Source organism: Engraulis encrasicolus, chromosome 3 (genome assembly GCF_034702125.1).
Source record: "Engraulis encrasicolus isolate BLACKSEA-1 chromosome 3, IST_EnEncr_1.0, whole genome shotgun sequence".
Taxonomy (NCBI): domain Eukaryota; kingdom Metazoa; phylum Chordata; class Actinopteri; order Clupeiformes; family Engraulidae; genus Engraulis; species Engraulis encrasicolus.
The window spans coordinates 39714162-39733057 of record NC_085859.1 but is presented as its reverse complement, the minus strand read 5'-3'; the positions used below and the strand labels follow the sequence as shown (position 1 = coordinate 39733057).

The 18896-nt window shown below is 44.0% G+C and overlaps 1 protein-coding gene across 1 annotated transcript in view; it reads left to right on the top strand.

Moving 5' to 3' along the window:
- The window catches only part of fbxw8 (F-box and WD repeat domain containing 8), a 26354-nt gene extending 7519 nt beyond the window's left edge, over positions 1 to 18835 (top strand). Inside the window, exons 8-11 of the mRNA XM_063195386.1 lie at positions 6524 to 6651; positions 13080 to 13253; positions 15984 to 16100; positions 17641 to 18835. Coding sequence (XP_063051456.1) covers positions 6524 to 6651; positions 13080 to 13253; positions 15984 to 16100; positions 17641 to 17803 — 582 coding nt within the window. The 3' untranslated portion in view covers positions 17804 to 18835. The remainder of the gene's footprint in view (positions 1 to 6523; positions 6652 to 13079; positions 13254 to 15983; positions 16101 to 17640) is intronic.
- Positions 18836 to 18896: the final 61 nt, after the last annotated feature.

The following is an 18896-nucleotide window of genomic DNA, read 5'->3' as shown; positions in this document are numbered from 1 at the left end:
CACACACACACACACACAGACACGCGCGGCTTAAAATAGTATGTGGCAGAGTGGGAATAGCTGTTTTAAAAACAGCTGATCTGTGGAGCCTCAGCTGAGAGACACCAGGAGTGATTTCATAGCTCCCTATGAGTTTTGCTTGGCCTGGAGAGAAATGTCTTAATTGAAGCTGAAAGTCCTCCGAGACCAGGTTGTTTAGAAATACTATAATCATCATGACCTGTCTTATTTATACACCACTCTCTTGTTGACCTTCCCAGTAAGAAACACAACTCGGCCCAGACATGCTCTCTGTGAGCCTAACATGGTCTAGAAAATGGCTTTCCAAAGTTTACCATGACGAGGGGGGATATACCGTGAGATTCCAGCCAAGGCTTGGCCCTTACACGGGTCGTGCCACACTATTTTTTCTGTGCATCCCATTCAGAACCATAACCATGTCTGCATGTCAGTGCCCCTTTTGAATAGCCTATATAAAAATAAAAATTAATCTTTTATTATTAATCGTAAAGATTATGATGCAATACATACAGTATAATGCACTTCTTAACTAATGGGATATCGTTACGTTTATTTTTCCTTATATTGTTGTATATGAATTATTCAATAATTTATTTTGCTTTGCTATACCTTTTCTTCAAACTTTCCCCGGACCCCCTAGCACCCCCTCACAGCCCCCCAGGGGTCCCCAGCCCCCACTTTGAAAACCACCGGTCCAGAAATACATTTCCATGAGTCTCAGGGGGCTACGTAAAGCTACTTAGAGCCCATATCTCGCAAGACTTAAAGCCCTCAAGTCGTCTGCTTTTGAAATGATCCTGGAGTGTTCAGTCCACAGGCACTGTGGTAGGACTTGACTAATTATTAACTCACAAAAACACCAAAATGTCACTCTTGGTACAAAAAATACTGTAGCTGATGCACTGTCATTTTAATAGCATGCAATAAATGGTACAGTAAGGTAGTATTTAATGGTGTTTCCCTTTTACTAAGTGTAGTTACCTTGTATATCATAAATAAGTGGAGATGGGCCTTTGGGACCCCTTTGTTTTTTTGTATTTTCAAAGGGGAGTTTTTCTCTTCCGTTAACATATTTGAGAAGTGCTTGAACACACGCACACGCACACACACACACACACACACACACACACACACACACACACACACACACACACACACACACACACACACACACACACACACACACACACACACACACCACATGAGAGTAGTAATTACAGTGCACAGAATAAGGTCTACAGTGTAATTACAGTATACAGGGATTTGTTCTGTACAGAACAAAAACAACAGCAATCAGAGATGGTGACTTGGCCCCTTGTCAGTGCCTGATGCATGTGATGCTGTGTGTGTGGGTGTGTGGCGCCACCCTCTGGTGGCCCAAATCACTGAAGGCAGACACAGCCAGACAGACAGACAGAATCCTTAGGACACAACCCAACTCCCTCCAGGGGGGCAGATAAAAAACACTTAGGGCTGCAACGATTAGTCGACTAATCGTGACTAATCAACTATAACATTTTGTCGACAAGATTTTTCATTGTCGACTAATCGTTTCATTTAAATGAATGCTTTTTAACTTACTTTACTAATGCTTTGTTAATGCTTTATTAAGGAGAACGCTATTCAGTTTGTCACAGTCTATGGCAGTGATGTGATATCTGATTATTTTTCTCCAAGGGCCAAATTATGTAGGGCAAGTGAGGCTGAGGGCCAAACAAATCGCCCAACCGTATGGCCACAGGTAGCACACATATACTGTATATTTTCATTTGTTCCAACCTTACCTCATGGCGGGCCAAATGTTGGCCATGCCCAGCCTGATCTGGCCCACCGACTGCCATTTGGAAACCAGGGGTCTATGGTTTTCCAGGCACAAGTACACTAATGGCCAAGGACCTCAGTCTCCAAATGACTAATCACTTCATGATTCATTACTTGACACAAATGACTTAAACATTACTTAACTTGACGTATCGAAGATCATTATGTCTTTCAGAGTTGAAAGTCGTGATGTGTGTCCGGGTTGATTGATGCATTGCGCTCCATTGGCTATTAGATTTTCATTCAGCCAATTTAATGCCTGTAGAGTTACATCACACAATGTAACTCTTCAGGAGGTTATATTTATTAGGAAACATTAAGATGTGTGTGGGTATGATTGTGTGTGTGTGTGTGTGATGGAGCCAGAGACAGAGAGGGTGTGTGTGTGCGCGCGTGCGTGCGTGAGCCGCGAATAGGCTACTGATGGCTGCATACTTCACTTTCTTCATAAAATGGCTTCTTGGCAGCACTGTCCCCACTGACATCACCCCCCATTAGGACACCCTCATCATTGTCCCTGCCATCACACACACACACATACACACGCACACACACACCAACATACACACACACACACACCGACACACACCAGAACACACACACACCAACACACACACACACACACACACACACACACACACACACACACACACACACACACACACACACACACACACACACACACACACACACACACACACACACACACACACAAAGCAGACACATGACTACAATGTCATACACACACTATCACACAAACCCAATCAATGGTTGATGCATAGCTGTCTCCTGGCATGAGACATGTTGCCTTCGGGCAACCATTTACTATTTAACACACAGACACACACACATGCACGCGCGCGCACACACACAGACACACACTTCAAGGACTGGCTCACTTCAGATTCTTTCTTTTTTTTCTCACATTTTTTTTCTCCTTCGCCTGGTTGCTTGCCATTACAATCAATATGTTCCCCCTCCTCCCTCCCCTTCTCTCCTCCTCTCGTCCTTTACTTCTCTTCTCCTCCAGGCTGCATAAAGAACTGTCACTCACTTCCTTCCAGTATGGCATCCCATGTTCACACATCTACCAGATTTATAGCACTTGATAAAAAAAGGAGTGCACACGTGTACACACCACACACACACGCACGCACGCACGCACACACACACACACACACACACACACACACACACACACACACACACACACACACACACACACACACACACACACCAACAGACCTACACCTATAGTCTCCTACTGTGCGAGGGAGGCGGCCCTTTGCCAGCTCCTGGACGGCTGAAAAACAGAGGTGTTTACGCGCAGTTTAACGAGATGACATATGCCTAATTAAAACCTGTCAAAAACACAGGCGGCCATCGAGGGAGGGTTTTTTTCCCTTTCTTTCTTTCTTTCTTTCTTTCTTTCTTTCTTTCTTTCTTTCTTTCTTTCTTTCGCTCTTTCTTTCTTTCGCTCTTTCTTTCTTTTTGTTTTCTCGGTAACAGCTCTCTGGCGACGGCGTGCGAGTCATGGCCCTCATTTACACCTTATTGCTGCTTGTAACATGTAGCTATCAGGAGACACATGGCAGAGGGAGGACAGGAGGGAGGAAGGGCTGCCAGTCAGTTTTGAACTCACCCTATACTGCTCTCCTATCGTACACACACACACACACACACACACACACACACACACACACACACACACACACACACACACACACACACACACACCGCCTTCCCATCACACCTATGTGTGCAGAAATGAAGACGTCTACGACTGCATGTCTGGCTTGCTTGCATGTATTGCTAGCCATATCTGTGTAGTATGTGGCATTGAGCAGAGCTGCAGTCAAAACAGGTGGCTCATTAAACAGGTACTACGCCGTGTTGAGTTGAGCCTTCTAGACTTGTTGACAATTTGTGCGTCTTGGAAAGTCTGGAGGTGTCAGAGCCTGTAAACGGATACCATAGGAAATTATGTTATTTGAGAGAAGAAAGCTCCCGCACACTGAGGTGTGCAAGAAATCTACACAAACCGAACTTGTGTTATTTGATGCAGCAAAATGATTTTGATTTCTCAGGTTGATGATGATCAATTTTACTGTCGACGTTAAGCTTTAGAGGGGTTCTTTCTGGTACTGTAGGAAAGCTTGGAGTGCAAGTTGCAAAAGCCAAGATGTATATTATACACACATGAAGTGATCACCCTCCTCTCCTCTCCCACTTCCAAGATCTCGCAGTGTGGGTGGTGAGATGTAGTGAAGAGCTGCCTGCACTAGCATGGCAATCTGTTTGGTGCACTTGCCAGCTATTTCTGTGTTGCCATAAAGGCACTTCTGAAGGGGATGGAAAGGTGCACAACATGCACACAGGCTTTTGCATTAAGTCATTTTTAAATGTCTTTGTGCCATTTCTGTTTCATTATGCGTTTCATTACTTCGTTTTTAATTCTTTATATGTATTAAGTCAATGCATTTATTTTTGAGGCATCCTGATAATTCTATTAACATCACCACAGTCACCCATCAAACACATCAGCCTTTATAGAATAACAGAGTGGGGACAGAATGACGATAACTAACCAGGATGATGATGCCCAACTCAGTCCCAGGCTCCAGATTTGGAGACAGTAGTGTGTGTGTGTATCTTGTGCAGGGCCGCTGACAGCTTTGGTTGGGCCCAGGACAAAGTCACCGGAATGGGCCCCCCACCCAATACATTCAATGTATTGAGGGCCCAACTCTGGGCCCCCTCTTTCCCCGGCCAGGCCCGGGACAGAATACCCCTTTGTCTCCCCCCTATCGGCTTCCCTGATCTTGTGCATATATAACTCCCAGTGGCATTCTTCCCTGCAAAGAGCTCTCACACCTCTCCCATCCCGGCTATGGGTAGACGCCAGGCTTCTGACAGATTCCCAGATAATTGGACGTCTCTGATGCTGCTGTATGCAGATATAAGATGCAAGAGTTCAACTTTTTGATAATTTATGTTTTCACACCAATTACGTGTCCAATCTGTCATTTTCTTTCCTTTCCGTCTCAAACGTGTTTAGTTTTTGGAGTGCAGATCACAGCACATCCGAGTGCTGGGAGAAAGTTTCTGTGGTCCAGCAAAGAAGAAAGAAATACACATCAAAGTCATCTTCCAGTCTAGACTGTGGTATGATGATTTATGCCAGAATAGTAGTAGTAAGGTAGGTGTAGTTGAAAAAAAAACTCACTGGAACAAAATGTATTCAAAATCCCATTTTTCTAAGACACTCTCTGTTATGGTTCTTGGTATGTCCACACCTACCTTCCTTGGAATAAAACGGAATGAAATGAATTTTTAAAAAAGAATATCAAAATCACCCCTTCGTGCTGTCATAGCAAAGTACTGTTGGGCATTTTTTTTCCCCTGCCGTGTTTTTTTTTTTTTTTGCTGTTATGCTGTTTTGTTGTTATGCGTACTGCTTTAGGAATTAAAAAATGAAGGAAGTAAATGAAGAAACAAATCCGCCTCTCATGCTGTCATAGTAAAGTGCTGCTGGAGGTTTTTTTTTTGTTTGTTTTTTTGGCACGCTTCAGACTAGCCCACAATTAAATCTGTCTGGGCAGAACGACAGACAGACACTAACACAGCTGGCAGTGTCTCAATACCTTACATCATGCCTGTCTGTCTGTCCGTCCGCCTCCCTCCTCTTTTGTGTAGTGTATTTTGCAAGCGCTTAAATTATTCAGCTCCAATTTAACAACAGCAACAAAAAAGATTCTTTCTTTCTTTCTCTCTCTCTCTCTCTCTCTCTCTCTCTCTCTCTCTCTCTCTCTCTCTCTCTCTCTCTCTCTCTCTCTCTCTCTCTATGTTACTGCGGCCTTGGTTTTGTTTTGCCAGTTTGGAGAGGAAGAGATGGAAGCAGATGTCTAATGCACCACTCGTTTGTTCCCCAAACTGGCTTATTGGAGCGCAGCACATAATTAGGCTGCGTCTTTTGAAGGAGAAGTGAGACGCTATCCCTATTCAGCCCCTCTCGCCGCTTTTGTCTGTTTCCAGAATATTCTCGGCTGTGCCGTCTGCACAGGTGAATAACGGCTTCGGGGCGGGGGGTGTTGAGGTGGGCAGCTCTTCACACCTATGGAAGCACAGTTGGGTAGTGTAATCCACGGCTTTCAAAAGCCACAGAAACCCCAATGCTATTCTGCTCTTAAGCACACCACAGACTGATTATTAAACACTGTTTCCGTGTCTGCTGCCTTTGTTTGGTATCTCAATTCTCTCATATCTCGGCATCATCAATGGTCTATTTACCACTGACTGTTTCAAAACACTTTTCAGAGAAAATTATCTGATGTGCTACCTTCTGACTGCCTTAGGGATGCTGCCTATTTTCCTCTTTGATCTTCATTAAAAAACAAGCACTTTTGTATTATGACTTACTGTATATTATTGTTCTTCACTTTATACCAGCGGTAATTTTACTTCAGCCATGAGTCAAGGCGGTCTGGGGTGCATTTCTCAAAACCATATTTGCTAACTAAGTAAGCTACTTTGTTGTTTGCAATGCAATTTCCCATTCACAACTACCCAAGTTGCTAACTGGCTAACAACTACGCTTTCGAGAAACGCACCCCTGTCTTTTCTCTTACTGATAATGTTTTGCCTCTTCTCCAACACCCACCCCCACCCCCATCTCCTTCAGATCCAGGTGTACAGTCTGGAGACGGGCAAGCTGGAGGCGTCTGTGGGCAGCTCGGCAGGAGACTTCACCTGCGTCAACCTCCGAGACGCACCCCCTCACCTGCTGGTGTGCGGCAACAAAGACAGAAGGTAGTAACAATAGACAGGGCAAGCACCATTAAGACACATATGAACCCACTGTGGTCGTTGTTTGCTTCAACTTGAATAACTATGCAATTCCTGGCTGAATTTTCTTATTTTCACTACACATCTGTTTTATCTGTTATTTATTTTACAGTGCCTTTATAGACTTAATAAGTAAAGATATATCTTGCTGTTTATCTGGATTTATTAAAGCCCATTTTCTTTTTTTAACACTAGCGGTAGGGACACATACACGCAAATTTGCGAACTTTGCCATTCATTCCTATGAGAGAGGCGAAGGCAAGCGATGGCAAGTGAAAGCAAGCAAACAGGAGCGAAGTGAAGCGAAATTATTAAAGAAAGTTTAATGTTATGCAAATGAGGAGCGAATTCGCCTGCCGCGGCCCAATCAAATCAACAACATAACTGTTCCATTCCATTTGATTCGCGGCGACGACCTGATGACGGTTGGATTTCGCCTCTCTTCGCTTCGCTTGCTTCGCCTCCTATGTGTCCCTACCGTAAGGGGGGAGTTTGGAAGCTTATGATGAGGTCCAGGGGGCATTTCTTTAAAAGAAAAAAGAAAAAAAGACCACTGCCATACTATACAGACCATACACAGGAGGAATGTGCGCTGGTGCAAAATGCATGAGTAGAAAAAGATCATGCATAGCTGAAACAGAATATGTTAGAGTAGATAAGTGAGTGATAATGGACATCATTGTAGTTTTACAGTCATAATGAGGATATGTCTTCACTGACAAGATTTAGTTTTGCTTTTGCAATTGAGTGTATTCTTCACAAAATGTTAATGTGTGAATGTGAAATACGAGTACCGGTAATACAAATGGTTACGAATGGTAATAGCAACAGTTTTCTTTTTCATAGTGAATAAAAAACTAAATGTGTTTTGAAGAAGTGTACATGCAATTGCATGTCTGTGTGTTATCTACTGTAGACTGCCTGTAGAAGCACACTGAGCATTCCCGCCAAATTATCATTTTCCACTTTGTTCTCCTCCCCAATGCCTCGGGCTGTTTGTCTTGAAGTGAGCCTTATCTTCCTGTCCTCACATCTGTTGTCTTGCCGCCTGCATAAGTAGGCAATACCCACATGTCTGGTCAGGGCTGGACTGGCCATCTGGCATAGCGGGCATTTCCCGGTGGGCCCCGCACCTTCATGTGCCCCTATTTTCAGAAATGTTAAAATGTTACATTTCTGAAAATAGGGGCACACGAAGGTGCGGGTTCCACCGGTGAGTGAGTTCTGCGCCGCTAATTATGAGGGGCCCCCCTCAAAAAAATCAAGAAGTGCCCGGGCCCTATTTCTCCCCCAGGCCAGCCCTGTGTCTAGTGGTGGGAGCACATCCGCTGGTAGCCAGGTAGAGGGGAAAAAAAGCTTTTGGACCAGTGCAATAGATAAACTCCAGCTGTGCTTATTTGTCAGCCTCTCTTTTCTATCGTTGTTGTGTGCAGTGCAGCGTGTTGTGTGTGAGTTGTGGCCAGATGGCCCAAAGCGAAAAAATGCTTCCGCTTTTGTCTGAAGCACTTTGCAAGTGGCTGTAAGTAGACCTCCACCTCCAGTTTTTAATTCTGGATAATGTGTCTCCCCCTCCTCTTCCTCCTCCTCCTCCTCCTCTTGGTTCTTGGTAGCCTGGTGTTGTCGTGGTGATGAAGCTGTTTTGCCTGGAGCGGGCGCTGGTGATGCCAGCTTGGCATGGCTGCCTACTGCCTGCCTTGGCATCTAATGCACCTATCTCCAGCCAGTGGGCAAAAGCAGGAAGCAGTTAATGAGTGTGTGTCTGTGTGTGTGAGAGAGAGGGAGAGCCCACACCACCAGACTCTGTCTGTGCGTGTGCAAGGCACTGTTTTCATAGTATAGGCAATGGGTTAAAGAATCAAGGTGATGGCAGATGCGAGCATGAAACTTGGTACAGGTGTTCACTAGGGCATGCTTATCAATACCAAGGGGGAGAGAATTGTTACTTGTTATGGTCTTGGTCAGACCAAGTATCGAAGAGATTTGAAAGTCGATGATAATCAGGCTAGTAGTTTGGGTGATGATGAATGAGAAGAGGCGGGCGGTTTATTAGGTGGTGGCCTCTGGCCAAGGCAAGGCCATTCACGTGTAACCTCCCTCCTCTCCTCTCCCAGTCAGCAGACCATCCAGGGTTGCCAGATTGGGGGGGGGTGTCCTACCCAATTGGACTGTTTTGGATGACTGTCTGCGGGAAAAAGGGCATTGGGCCATATTAATGATTAGAATTTAGTTTAGTTTTGGCAGGATTTAGTGTCTCCTGGAAGTTTTTGAACTTCTTGGGCCGGAAATGATCGGTCACGCCTGGCAATCCTGAGAGCAGCTCCTGGTGTCCTGATGAGACCTCTTTCTCAGACATGGCTCCGCCGCGCCGCCACACCAGACCAGACCCGGCTGTGTAAACACTCTCGCTCGCAAGGGAGGCCACCTGCTCACCAGATCTGCTCTGCCATGTTGCTGTACCCACGTCATGGTTAGCCATACGTTAATTAGAGCAGATAATTCCATGCTGCCCTATAAAGGCCAAGTAAAGTACCTGTTAGGGCTGCACGATGTCAGAAAAAAAATCAATATTCGATAACAGCATGCAATACCTCGATAACGATATTTAAATGATATTTAGAAATGTAGCCGAGTGTTTTTATTGTCACTAATTTGTCGGTCTGTGTGGGGGACGTGGCTTTGGTCATGGCGGGCTTCTTGTGCATTTGTTGACACTCTTGATGTTGCGATTTCGATTCATTTTCGATGTATTGTGCAGCCCTAGTACCTGTGTGAACTTTATACGTTGAAATGGTAAAGAATGCCTTCATAATATAGCTTGGTAAACCAGCGCCACCCGCTGGACACCAACATTTTTCAGCTGCGAGTGGGTCTGGCCTCGGATCTGAGAACATTTTGAACACTGTGCCCTGAGTATGGCAAAACCAATCACAACGCAGAGATTTGTTTTGAATCAAAGCGAGCAGGGTTTTGAGGGAGTGATGACAAAGCTCGCAACACTGTTGGGAAAGCACATCAACGGCAAAGTTCGGCAATTGGTCAGAGCGCCGGCAAGGTTTGGAAAAACAACAGGTTGTTCTCATCAACAATCTTCTGAGGTATCGTTCATCGGGGCCAGACTAAATTACTCCGGTCTCACATTTAGGCTGGTTTATCAGGCTATTCATAATAGGGCTGTAACTATATTGTCTCCTACAGTGTAGTGAGGATTGTTCCTCCATACATGTGCAAGCTCTTCTGTTGAAGTCGTCACTCCTCTGTCACTTAGTTTGAAAGCAGCTCAAGACTCTGTGTTTGTTTAGAAGGTGATCCATGTCCAGTTGAAATATGGTTTCTTTTTTCTTTCTTTTGAATTCCGTATTGGTCTTACTCTTGGTTTCATTAATGTGGCTGCATCTTGTCCAGAGTCCTCTTTGGCATGATGTTAGTAGCTAGTGAGCATGCTGGTTAATTGAAACAATTCTGCTAACTGGCTGTTCAGTGGAATTAGTTTTCATTCCAGTTATGAGATTTATGAGCATGTGTTTGCCAATGGCTGGTAGATTACCACCCTCTGTCTCTCTCTCTTGCAGACAGACAGAAGCACACACACACACACATGCACACACACACACACACACACACACACACACACACACACACACACACACACACACACACACACACCACACTACACAAGCATTTGCAAGCATGCCGGTCGTACTACACCTCATTCCACATTATTACGCAACTGACATTTTTCGCTGTTTCCCCAAATAATCAATACAAATGACAGTCGTCATAATTTTCAAGTCATCAGCCATTAGAGTAGAATTAAAACGTTTTTGAATGAACCTTCCAATGATAACGGTATTTTTTAAAATAATAAAAAACTTAAAATGCTCTGTTCCACATTATTACGCAAAGTAGTTTTGTAGTGTTCAAATACAAATTTCTTTCTTTGTTTCCCATTTACATCAAAACAGTTGGAATTTGGTACCTTCTAAATTACATTTCAATGTTCAATACTTGATGATAAACTCTTTGTCTTAGTAACTGGAATGCTGCATTTAACATTGAAGTCAATGGCAGGGCATTGCATGGGAGTTATGAAAGCCCAGATATCCTTGATGCTTTGCTCTCAGCTGTTTTTGTTTGTTTGGTCTGGTGACCCACACTTCACTCTTCAATATACCTGTAGATTTCCATGCCACGTTTAGGTGCTTTGGTGGTATCGACATTTTAACTCACCAAACATAAAACCCCATTGAAAATGAATGGGATGTTATGTCTGGTGAGTTAGAATGTCATCATCTCCAAAGCACCTAAACGTGGCATGGAAATCTACGGGTATATTGAAGAGTGAAGTGTGGGTCACCCGACCAAACAAATAAAAACAGCTGAGAGCAAAGCATCAAGGATATCTGGGCTTCCAGAACTCCCATGCAATCCCCTGCCATTGACTTCAATGTTAAATGCAGCATTCCAGTTACAGCTTATAACAAAGTTTTGAACATTGAAACGTATTGAAGGTACCAAATGCTAACTGTTTTGATGTAGATGGGGAAAAAAAAGAAAGAAATTTGGATTACAACACTACAAAACTGTTTTGTGTAATTAATTGGAACAGAGCATTTTGGGCATTTTAAGTTTTTTATTATTTTAAAAAATACTGTTATCATTGGAAAATTCATTCAAAAACGTTTAAATTGTACTCTAATGGCTGATGACTTGAAAAATATGACGACTGTAATTTGTATTGATTATTTGGGAAAACTGCAAAAAATGTCATTTGCGTAATAATGTGGAACACGGTGTATGCACATATTAAAAAACACACACAATACCGTTTTTTACACAAAAGAAATAAATCTGGCCTTGTAAATGTGTGGTGCCAACTGTGTCTGTGGGATTGAAAGCCAATCTAGCCTAGTCTCCCAGCAGTGGCACTACCAATAGCGAGCAGTATGCTTTCCTTTCCCCTCCCTTCTCTTCCGGGCGAAACACAAAGCTTGTTAAAGCTTCTTGGCCACCCCTGGAGCATTTAATGGCAGACTGATGCCCCCCAGGGTGGCGCCCTGAGTCCTGTGCCACCGGTTCAATTTGATTTTGGTTAATGAAGTAAGGAGACCCATCTGCGGGGTGTCGTCCTCTGGCCAGCGCTCGCTCCTATTTAAGGAAATTAAGGCCAGAAGCAGATGGAGAGACACTCCGCTGGGCATTCACTAAGCCCTCTATAACTCTTTCAAAAGATTTTTTTATCTCTACTCTTCTCTCTCTCTCTTTTTCTCTCTATCTCTCTCTCTCTCTCCCTATTTCTCTCTTCCCCTCTCATTCTCTTTTTTCTTTCTTCCTTTCCTCCTTGCTCCTTCTCTCTTTCTTTCATCTTTTCTTCTCTCTCTCTCTCTCTCTCTCTCTCTCTCTCTCTCTCTCTCTCTCTCTCTCTCTCTCTCACTCTCTCGCTCTCTCTCTCTCTCCTTTCAGTAATTAAGGGGACATTGTCTTTCAGCCTGTGGAAAGCTCTGACCACATCCGCCATGCAATTAGGCAAAGTGACTGGATTTGATAAAGCATGCATATTTTACATTAATGATATCATGGAAATGTGTTTTTCTGACTGTTCTGATGGTGATGGCTGAACTTGAGTGCCAAAAATGTGAGACAATGGACTTTTTTCCCTCCCCCTTGTTGCAGAGGAGCTTTAGCTCCCTTATTTATCTACATTCATAAATATGCTTAGTTTCCATCAAAGATTCGTAAAACTGTAAAACTTTGGAATTTACTTGACAAAACTAATTCCTCAATGTCAAAATGTATTGTAATAAATCATGAACTGGCCACCTAGTCATTCTGTGTGAACCATAAAATATGCAGGTGCCATCACAGAAAGCAGGTATGATTTCTACTGTACTTGCTATTGTTAAACTTAGATGTTACAAAAAAAACTAATGTTTAGCACTTTGTAATTAAAATTATAGCACACTATTGATGTATTAAAGTATTGATGTGCTGAAGTTGCATGTTGTCGATGAAGTTGCACGGCTTATGAATATGAAGAGCATCATTGAAAAGGGGAAAAAAATAATATTTTGTGATATTGATCCTGGTGGGTTTGTGATCTCTAAAATCTTAAAAGTAACATTTTAAAACACAAAAGGAGTCTTTGGATCAAACAGAGTGTATTTGATAGCTCTCGGCATTCACTTTTCCAATCATCCTAGTGTATTTCTTCCTCCTTTTGCTACCCTTGGTAAACATCTTTTGTTCTTTTGTCTCCCTCCATCTCTCTGTCTCTGTCTCTCTGTCTCTGTCTCTCTCTCTCTCTCTCTCTCTCTCTCTCTCTCTCTCTCTCTCTCTCTCTCTCTCTCTCTCTCTCTCTCTCTCTCTCTCCCTCTCTCCCTCTCTTCCCATCTCAGGGTGCGAGTGTTCGACCTGCGCAGTGGTGTGTCGGTGGCCTCTCTCTATGCTCACCATCTGGGGGTGACGGCGGTGAGGGCAGATGAGTGGAAGGTGGTGAGCGGGGGAGGGGAGGGGCTGGTGTGTGTCTGGGAGATGCGCATGGCCACCAAGCTCTGGGAGATGCACAACAGGTGAGGAGGAGATGCTGGAGGATGGGTAAGGGCGGGTGTTGTTATGGGACAAGAGCTGAGGTGGGGTGGTGGAGGATGATGAGGTGGGGTTGTTATGGGACAATAGGTGAGGAGGGGGTGGTGGAGGATGAGGAGGATGGGGAGGGGGCTTATGGGACAAGAGCTGAGGTGGGGGTGGTGGAAGATGAGGAGAAGGGGGAGTACGGGACAACAGATGAGCTGGGCGGGTGGAGGATGAGCGGGTGGCAGGGTTATGGGACAACAGGTGAGATAGAGGTGAGCTGTTTAAGAATGGAGGTGTCACTCAGGGACCACGAAAATAATGAAACACCTGACAGTAGCTGCACCTCGGTCAATCAATACCGCCTGGGAATACTTGACATCTTCTGCACCTCATGCGGATGTGGTGAAGTATTGACAAGAATGAAGGAAGCAAAGGACTCTTGAGATGTTTTCTTTGTTTATTCGCCTCGTGGGCTGTCCATTCCTTCCTTCATTCATCTATGTTTTATGTGGGATTCAGCACCCAGTTAAAGGGGTATGCCACTATTTTGGGGCTTAATACAGTTAAAATCGTTGGCTGGGGTTTATAAAGGTGGTAAAGTGTCTTATTTTTCATGTTAAGCGTTGTCTTGCTTTAAAAGAGGGAATATGTCGCTAAGCTAGTGAAAGTCAATGGATCCGTGTAGCATTGTAGCACGCTACACGGATCCATTGACTTTCACTAGCTTAGCGACATATTCCCTCTTTTAACTCGTCTTAAAGCAAGACAACGCTTAACATGAAAAATCACACACTTTACCACCTTTATAAACCCCAGCCAATGATTTTAACTGTATTAAGCCCCAAAATAGTGGCATACCCCTTTAAGTACTGTGAGAATCATTAGGCGATGGTGTGAGCGCGTCTCCTCCTACTTTTGAAGTATTGATAAGAACCAGCAATGAAATCATCATGCTAATGCTTTTTTTTTGCTCAAAATGTTTTTCACAATCAATATGGTGGTGGTGATGATTGTGATGGTGGAAGTGGTGATCAACGTGAGAAAAGGGGTCACACGCTTGGGGTCCCTCCACTAATGAAACATCTGTTGGTGGCCACATCATCACAACACAATGTTTCAGAGGCATTTAGTAATGCATCATGCAGATATACATCATCTCTGAAGCTCTTTTTGGTATGATGCCTTGCGTGGCAGCAAGTTACCTTCATTTCCCTTTTTGGGATTAATAACAAAATTTATCAATTTATTTGAACAAAATTGATGAATTGTGATCGATACACATTCTGTTTGATGTTTGAGCTGCCCTTCACATACAGTCTATTGCAGGGGTGTCAAACTCACACTGACTGAGGGCCAAAATCAAAATCTGCGGGCCGAACTTAACAATTATTTTTAAAAATGGACTAAAATTGTGCATGGCAAAAATCTCTTTTCCATCATATTTGTTAGTTAAAATGTGTCCCCACATCCTGTGACACAGCAAATTTCCTGTTCAAGTCATGTCACGCTATACATAAATGGTGTTTGTGGGCCAAATGTAATACACACGCGGGCTGAATAAAATGGCTCTGCGGGCCAAGTTTGGCCCCCGGGCCCGAGTTTGACATCCCTGGTCTATTGGATGAGGAAAATGGATTTGAATTACCATTGTGTGTGTGTATGTGTGTGTGTGTGTGTGTGTGCGTGTGTGTGTGTGTGTGTGTGTGTGTGTGTGTGTGTGTGTGTGTGTGTGTGTGTGTGTGTGTGCGTGTGTGGGTGCGTGCGTGCGTGCGTGCGTGCGTGCGTGCGTGCGTGAAAGCTGCCTGCTCTCCTCACTTTTTCACTGGATAAACGCTTGTGGATGTCAGGGAAGAAGTTGGAATGACGTTGTCGAAGTCGAGAAGTAGATTTCTAAGTAGCGCTTTGTTTTATTTTCAAACATACAAAAATAAACGTGCTCGAGGGCAACACCAAAATAAAGAAACTGAAATAAACTACTGGCAAAAGAATCTCCAAATCAAAATCTAAAGTTCACAAAGCACGATGCTTTCAAATGTTCACTGCCGCCGCAATATTTCAAACACTTCTAATCGCTCTGCTTCTGCGACAGACAGCAGTTTCAAACGCAGTTTACGAGACCTACTGGAGGACAACTAACTCTGGTCAACAGTTGCCTCTGTCTCTCAACCTCCTCAAACGTGAAATGACTAGGGTCTAAATACCCTCTACAATCACCCACTCACTTAATTACTCACTTATTGAATTAGCTACCTACAGAGCAGGTGCTTCGCGTTTGGTCCTTACAAACACTGGACCAACAGAAAATAAACCGCCAGTTTTACGCATAAAGAAACCAAAACAAAACATACAAAATACTGTTGCCTCTTGCACTTAACCATCACCAAATTTAGACATGAACTTACACATAAATGAAAACATGGACATACAGATTTCAAACAACCCCGCTGACACAGTCCCCGCCCCAAAGTCAATGAGTGGAAAAGTTCTTCTGTGCGGTGCGTGCTGCCGCCAGGGGAGATGACTCGGAGAAGTTGTGTGCGCGTGTTTTTGTGTGCGTGTGACCGAGAATGTGCGTGTGCGCTCCTTGACAGTCCGGACAAAAACAAAACAAAAGCTCACCAGTTTTAAAATTGTTGCGAATGTGAGAAGGGAGGGGAGTACCTTCTTACACCGTGCGTGTGTGTGTTCGTGTGTGCGTGCGTGTCTGTGTACGTGTGTGTGTGTAGACACCCCGTGCGGCACATATGGTTTGACACGAGCACCCTGGTGACGGCCAACATTCCTGACGAGAAGTCTCCCCGAGGGGCCTGCATCACAGATGATGACCTCACTGCTCATCGCAGGTGAGCCAAGATGCCGACACAACAAACACACACACACACACACACACACACACCTCCTTTCATGCCCTCTGGTAGACACACACAGAGGCAGACACACACAGACACACACACACACACACTCTCTCACACACTTTCACACACGCACGCACACACACGCACTGAAACACCTCCTTTCATGACCCCTGGTAGAAACAAACACACACACCCTTCATCATGCCTCTCCCTTCCTAACCTCCCATGTCCTCTGTTAGCCAGACACAATCTGTCACACACGCCTACATTTTCAAATATGCAAGCGAGCAAGCACAACCACGAGCACCCAAACACACCCTCGCATGCCCTCTGGTAGACCACACACACACACACACACACACACACACACACACACACACACACACACACACACACACACACACACACACACACACACACACACACACACACACACACACACACACACACACAAGCACATTCCTCCATCCTCACATGCCCCCTCTAGTCCAGTAGACCCAGACATGCATAAATGTAGTGCATATTGGATAGTCTTTTGTCCCTGCAGAAGGCATGCAGAAGAGATTGGAGTGTGGACATGTGGGTGGCAAGAGACATAGCCTGTGGGAGTTGTCTGTTCATATGTGATCTCCCTCCCAATCTGCCAACAGCCTCTCAGCATTTTCGTCTGTAGCGGCATATACAGGGCCACTGAGAGTTTTGGCCAGGCCCCGGACAAAGTAATCTAAAAGGCCCCCCATTCAATACGTACAATGTAATGAGGACCCAATTCTGGGCCCTTGGGCCTGGGACAGTATACCCCTATGTCCTCCCCGTAGACTTCCCTGGCGGCATATTACAGAGTCTAATGGATGAAGTCATGTCTGAAGCGTGGGCAGTGGGCGCGAGCAGCCCCTTTACTTCCTAGTGACAGGGAGACATCCTGTGCTGTTTTCGTCTGTGTGTGTGTGTGTCTGTGTGTGTGCGTCTGTGTGCGTGTCTGTTGCACAGGTGCTTTTGATGCATTAAAGCATTGATTAATTTGATCATGATGTGAAATTCAATCTATCGTGCCTCTGCTGCATGTCGGCCAAAACAACAAAGTTTATGCGTGCGTTAAAATGTAGTCTTTGGGGAAAGGGGTCAGCAACCTCATATTATAACTAACTGTAGTAAAACTCTTGGAAACACGCACGCAAGCACGCACGCACGCACGCACGCACACACACACCTCTCCTGGTGGTCACTTTCTAAAGGGGAGCCCCCTTGTGGTGCCCAGTGACCACACCGAAGTATGTTTGGGATATAGACATGACGGCATTAAAATCATACCACTACTTGGACTTCCAGTGTCTCAACAATGTATTGTCATTGTGTAATTTATCATATTGAATTTCAAATAAAAAAGATAAAATCTATGAATAAATGAATTTAACTATTATAGTATGTATATTGTAATAAAAATATAATCTCATACTATCGTATCATAGCATATTGTAAGACTAACACCTTTTCTATGCTTAATTTTCACTCACACACTATTATCCAGGCATCGAGGAGTCATCAACCTGTATGACTTCTCAGAAGACGCCTCAGTTCAGGATCACGTGCTGCCCATCTGTCGTTCCAACTACGTGGAGCCGTCCGGCTTCAACTACAACATTGGCCTGGCCATGCCCTACGACATACTCAGTGGACCCACCAACACATAACTATTCCTGCTGGATAGTAGACTGGATAGACAGGATTATGAACTGGATTTCTTCTATCCACTCATAGGTTTTTACATTACCTGTATAGAGACTTGTTTGTCGTTTTTGATTGTTTTATTTCTTAAGTTTCTAATTTAAGGGTATGATTTTAATGACATCGGTTTAATCTGTTTGCGGATATTGGGCTATAATTACAACATTTCAGTAATATTGTGATTTCTTCTTGAAGCACGGGTTGAGCTTTGTGTTCCGTCTATTTCATCAGTGGTGAACCAGAACATTATTATATGGTGATGCATATAATCAGGTTTTATACTAGCATACAATAGCAAATTTTCAGAATCACTGTAATGCCATGATACAATTACATGATAAAATGATTTCCTGTCAGCTTCATTAAACCTCATATTTGTTTTACCTCTGGTTGGATACTTTCTAACTCTCCTACTTGCATTGGATTTTACAAGAGAAAGAAAACTATAATACCGGCAACTCAAGTATGAACACTGGAGTGAGGCATCCACAAATTGGTTCGGTGTGGCAGTGATGGTGTTGACTTGAGCGAGGTTACTGAGGGATGTGAAATGCGCACATTGCTTGAAATGTGTTCTGTATTTCAGCACTGTGTGTAATAAGGCCTTGTGTGGTTTATATGATTGGCAGAGCTGCTAGCTCTCTGTGACCCTAAAAAGCCCATGTGGTAGACAAGGGCCCTGCTGTCCATGGTGCTGAAAGCAGCCTCTGACCGACCCCCAGCAGCACAACACCACCTGAAACGCCATCCCCTGCCTGGATAATGCTCATTATATCTTCTTTTCTTTTAAACAATAAACTACATATTTTCATCTGTCACAAAGCTAAGTTTGTTGGTAACTTTGTGTCTGCGATAGATGAAAATGTTTAGTTTTATTGTGGGCCACTGCCGTTACTCACTAGCTACCAGAATGCAAGCTAATGTAATCTGCTAATGCAAACCTGTGATGGTTTTTATACATGATGAATAAAGAAAATGTCTAATTCCTCCCTCTGTTTATCACTCTCTTGGTGCTGATGAATACCATCATTGAAACAATAAAAAAGTGGAGGAAAACAA